The sequence below is a fragment of the Sinocyclocheilus rhinocerous genome, unplaced genomic scaffold (genome assembly GCF_001515625.1).
Source record: "Sinocyclocheilus rhinocerous isolate Xijiao unplaced genomic scaffold, SAMN03320098_v1.1 scaffold320, whole genome shotgun sequence".
Taxonomy (NCBI): domain Eukaryota; kingdom Metazoa; phylum Chordata; class Actinopteri; order Cypriniformes; family Cyprinidae; genus Sinocyclocheilus; species Sinocyclocheilus rhinocerous.
The window spans coordinates 488,847-494,330 of record NW_015638606.1 but is presented as its reverse complement, the minus strand read 5'-3'; the positions used below and the strand labels follow the sequence as shown (position 1 = coordinate 494,330).

Genomic DNA, 5,484 nt, shown 5'->3' with positions numbered 1-5,484 from the left:
CACACACACACACACACACACACACACACATTGTGCTCTTGAGGCCTCTTTGATCTGATCACATACTGTATGAATGTCTGTGCATCTTATTCGGTTGATGGCTACTGTTGATATGAAAAGCATCATTTATTTTAGCATTTACCACAGTGATAGTGTTACATTTCCCAATAGGCTGTAGTGAAATGTGTCACAGTAAATCACACATTGGCATTGAATCAATAACGCTGGCTGAAAGTTCACAAAATGCAAGACAGTTCATAGCACTTCAGCATTTTTTTTTTTTGTCAGACAGCAGCATTTAAAGGTCTCCTGAATTTGTGAACGTTACGTTCCACTGCCCCCATTAATAACTGAGGGTTGTAAAATGCACGCGTCTCTTATGTGTTGTCTCAGATTCAGTGGAAGAGTGCCCCCAGAATTGCCATGGCAACGGAGAGTGCATGTCAGGAGCGTGTCATTGCTTCCCAGGGTTCCACGGCACAGACTGTTCTAAAGGTACCGTTTACAGTCACACTGTCGGAATGTTTGCGTTAAAAAATGATGTTTCACTTTGCAGCATTTGTCAAAACATGTTTGTAGTCATACAAAAAAAGCTGTTGTATAATAACATTTTGCTTACTAAATCTTAACACCTTTCACATTTCTAAGGCCGAGTGTCCATCAAAGCATTTTTTCCCAGAGGCTGGCGTATTTTTTCCAATTGTTTTCAATGGGAGCGCCGCGTATTTTAAAACGCCAGGAGCGTGCTGAGCGTCTTTTTCATGCTGAGTGCTCGGCCGTTTTTTTTTCTCGGCGCCAAGAGTTGAAGAATGTTCAACTTTGGGTAAAATGCAGCGCTTATCACTGTCACTTTTCAGTCAGTTAACCAATCACAGTGGAGGAGGAGCGGGACTAATACTGGCCAACCATCACACCTTGCTTGTACTATGACTGAACAACAACGGAGAAGTTAATATTGCTTGTCTCTGAGTGTTTATGTCTTTACCAGAAGGAATTGCCAGACTACCATATTATTGTTATGAAAAATAATGCTTGGAGAAACATTTCATTTGCGAAACATTTTCATTTACTTCAGCGGATATTCCGTATCATAGCAACCACAACTGAAAAAACACTGTGTTCTCAAGCGCTCACAGCTGGGCATTTTCAGCAGAGCACCTGATGTTTTCAGCTGGCTAAAGACACTTTGGTGGACACGCAGCCTAAATTCAAAGAGATTCACATGCCATTTGCTGGAATATTTGTGATTCTTCTCACAAATGGTCAAAGACTATTTTTCAAAAATAGTAAAACAAATAAATAAAGCAAAACAAATGAATAAGAAATTATATTTAGCCTGTTTTAGAACCATTAGAATTGTATGCATTGTGACATTATTTTTAAGACAAGTAAGTACATCCACCCAGTAAAATTACTGTACAATAATTTATAATTAATTTTTACTATGCAATAAAAAAGTAAAATTGTTATATCTTATATCTTTATTCAAAATATTATATAAATGTATGCATATTAATAATAATATAAAATATGTATCTTTTATTTGTAGATGAACATGGCCTGTCATTTTTGTAAGCTAATTAAAATCAGTAATTGATATCAAACTTCATTATTATGTCATTTCATGCTTTAGTTTTATATTTAATTTTATTTACTGTGACTTACAAATAAACTCTGTGAGCCACTGGATTTATTTTAAGTAGTTTTTAATGAGTTTTTATTTATAATTTGCTGTAAATTTTAAAGTTGACTTGCTACATGCTACAATTGTGATGCTGTTATAGATTTGTGAAGCATATGTCAGAATTTTCCCTCGAGCTCAGCATTTGTCATCAGATCATCAGTGTACATAAGCTCTGGCTATTTGTCATAATGGCTCTATGACACTGTCACATCACTCTGAGATCCAGACGGATGAATTACAACATCACTGATTAATCCCATCTCAGTTATGCCAAAATGTCTGATGGGTTTGTTGGCTTTACTGTGCCAGACCAATCTTTTTGAGTGATGAAATGCTCTTAGTGGAGGCTTCGTGAAGAGAAATATGTGTGTGTGTGTGCTCACCTGAGGCTATAGACAGCTAGTTTATTACTGTCGAATGCCGTCTTCTCTGAGTAGCAGAGAGCGCCGTTAATATTGCCTCTGGATCTCTCACCTTAATTACACAAGGCATAGTCTGCTTTATCACCATATTCAGAGAGCTTTGGCAGTGTTTATGCTGCCTTTGAGGCTGAATAGCGAACAGCTCTTTGGGAAAAATGTGAGGCATGATTCTTTTCTTCCCTTACTACATTCATTCGTTCATTCTAGACTATTTTTTTTTATCAAAAACTGTAACAGTCTCTGCTCAGCTTGAGTTTATGCAGGCTATTGTTGGAAAAAATCTAACAAAGTGAAACTTGTAAAGTTAAAAGCTTCTCATAATTTAAAGTACCGTATTGACCCGAATATAAGACGGGTTTTTTTTCTTGGAAATACATCTGAAAAAACACGGTTGTCTTATATTCAGGGTCTAGACTTTGACATGTCAATAATACACCCACAACAATAGGTGGCGCCAAAACCGCATAAAACGAGTGTGCCATGAAATACGTAATGTAATGCGTGTTGTAAAGATCGCGAGTAAAAACAAAAGAAGCAGAAAACCTTACAGCTGCATGAGTCGTGCCTGTCAGGTTAGCCTGCTGGGACCAAACTCCCTTTGTGATTTTAAAACGTAAGACAGTACCCAGATTTGAAGACTACAGTAAGATTTTACTTCTACTGTTAATAAGATTTTGGTGGGCTACTATTAGATGATAGCCTAAATGTCCTAATTCAGATGGGCTACCTGTTTTTGTTTTGTTTGTTTTTTTATGGTATATCAAAAAGTGTATATATTTTTAATGTGATTGTTGGTACATTTTACCAGTTTTTACCATACTTTCAAAACAAAAATTAAAATAGGAAAAATATGCAATATGAAAATAATTGAAGACAAAATGTGTTTTACTGAGAAAAAACAAGATTTGGTTTTTAAAAAGCCTTTTTCCAAAAGGTACATCTGGAAAAAGGGGGGTCGTCTTATAATCAGGGTCGTCTTATATTCGGGCCAATGCGGTAAGTTAAAATCAGACAATTATTTTGAAAAAGTAGTTAGCTACACTACTGGTTGCTGATGAAAGTATGTAACTACAGTAACTTTTTTAAGGGGCAATGCATGATATGTATCGATTATGTCATTTAGAGGGCAATATATGATATCAAATTATAACATTCTAATTGAATCACAACCGTAAGTTCTGTCTCAAAAACAATGAGGGTTTTTAAGTAAATTAATCTTGATTAGGGTGACATTAAACTTACTTATTTCGATTTTTATATAAAAGATACAAAATTCCACCAGAGTTTGTTCTACACAGAGACTGGAATTGGTAAATAGTTTATTTAATCTGGTTCACTCAAATAAACGGATTTACTACAACAAATCAGACATCTGTGTACAATACCATTCAAAACATTGGGGTCAGTAATATTTTTTTTTTTTTTTTTAAGTAATTAATATGTTTACTCAATGTTTATTCAGCCAGGATGCATTATATTAATCAATATAATCAATAAAAACATTTATGTTACAAAACATTTATATTTTAAATAAATGGCATTCTTTCAAACTTCATATTCATCAAAAAATCCCGAAAAGAATGTGTCATGGTTTCCACAAGAAATATTAAGCAGCACAAATGCTTCTTGAGCATATTTCTTTCTGAAGGATCATGTTAAAACATTTTAAAACATTCACGTAGAAAACAGTTATTTTAAATTGTAATAATTATTGTTTTACTGTATCTTTGATTAAATAAATGCAGCCTTGGTGAGCATAAAAGACTTTTTAAAAACATTAAAAAGTCTCACCGACCCCAAACATTTGAACAGTAGTGTATGGTATGTATCAGATTATATCATTTATCTTAATCACAGCAGTAAAAACAATGAGGGGTTTTAATCAATAGGGTTAAACTTGAAGAGAAAAGTTTATGTATTCCTATTTCAATATAAAAGATGTAACATTCTACCAGAGAGTTGATTATACGCAGAGACTGATATTGGTGAATCATTTCTTTTATCTGGTTCATCCAAATGAACCAATTTACTAAAACATGTCAGACATCCCAAAGCTACATGCTGTATATGACATAAGAGTTCAGGAGGGCACATTTGATTATTGCGAGAGTACAAGGACATACAATAATAGCGATGTAGCTACACTGTCTGAAAACAGCTAAAAAGAAAGTTTTAGTTAATTACTCTGATTTCCTTGACACACAGTTTGAGGTGATTTCATACAGTTCAGTGTATTTGCTTCGAGTAACTCTATGCTTCATTTTTCTCTTATCTTATCTTACATTTCATACCTGAACTTCTCTCAATGAAGCTGGTTTTCACTAATTCCTCTAAAACATCCTCGTCTTCTGTCCTTCCCTCACTCCCTCATTTGTTTTCCCTCCTGCATCCTATCGTTCCGTCTCCGTTGCAGTGGCGTGTCCCGTACTGTGCAGCGGGAACGGACAGTACAGCAAGGGTGTGTGCATGTGCTACAGTGGCTGGAAGGGGCTGGAGTGTGACGTGCTGCAGGGCCAGTGCATTGACTCCAGCTGTGGCGGTCACGGGATCTGCACCCAGGGCAGCTGCACCTGTGAAGCGGGTTACCGTGGCGAGTCCTGCGAGGAAGGTAATGAGTGCAACGACGGCTTTTCTGACCATCTCATTTTCAAAACTCTTTTCAAAACTCAGCACTCTCAGAAAAACCTCTTCCTCTGAGAATCTAGGTTTTCAAATGTCTGCTATAAAAGTATGCTGGTACGAGCATAATAAACTTTATTAAAGTAATGAAATTTAGTCTATTGATCTGGCTTTTAAGAAATTGGCCAGAAATGGAATCTCTGAGCACATGTTCATGTGAGCTGCAGCTAGTTTTTGAAAGTGGACAGATCCCAGAGGTGAGTTTAGGAGAGTGAGGTGAAAGATGAGGAGGAAAGAGAAAAGAAAAAAGCAAGCAGAATGAAAAAGTCTTTTCAAACTCTCTGTTTCTCTCCCTCTCCAGTGGATTGTCTTGACCCCACGTGTTCGGGACATGGAAGCTGTGCATCCGGTCAGTGCCACTGTAAGCCGGGTTGGTCCGGGCCTTTATGTGATGTGTCCAGAGCCCAGTGTCCAGATCAGTGCAACGGTCACGGAGCCTACAGCCCTGACACGGGCCTCTGCAGCTGTGACCCAAACTGGATGGGCCCTGACTGCTCCACCGGTGTGTTCCCATCAGCCATTTTCACCTTCTCACTTACTGTTTTCTCAAGCTGTGCTGCAATATATTCTAATCTTTCATTTTCATCCATCTACACTCTCGGGGGGATTCACTAAGCATGAATTGCGCACGAATTGTTTATTTGTACTCGCTGCGTGTGCTGTTTTAGCACCCAATTCATATGCAAATCAGGTAACGGC

At 37.1% G+C, this 5,484-nt stretch overlaps 1 protein-coding gene across 1 annotated transcript in view; it reads left to right on the top strand.

The window, feature by feature from the left end:
- LOC107749923 (teneurin-2-like) overlaps positions 1-5,484 on the top strand; it is a 106,433-nt gene that overhangs the window by 71,874 nt on the left and 29,075 nt on the right. Inside the window, exons 7-9 of the mRNA XM_016565158.1 lie at positions 394-495; positions 4,520-4,714; positions 5,087-5,287. Of these exons, the coding sequence (XP_016420644.1) occupies positions 394-495; positions 4,520-4,714; positions 5,087-5,287 (498 nt within the window). The remainder of the gene's footprint in view (positions 1-393; positions 496-4,519; positions 4,715-5,086; positions 5,288-5,484) is intronic.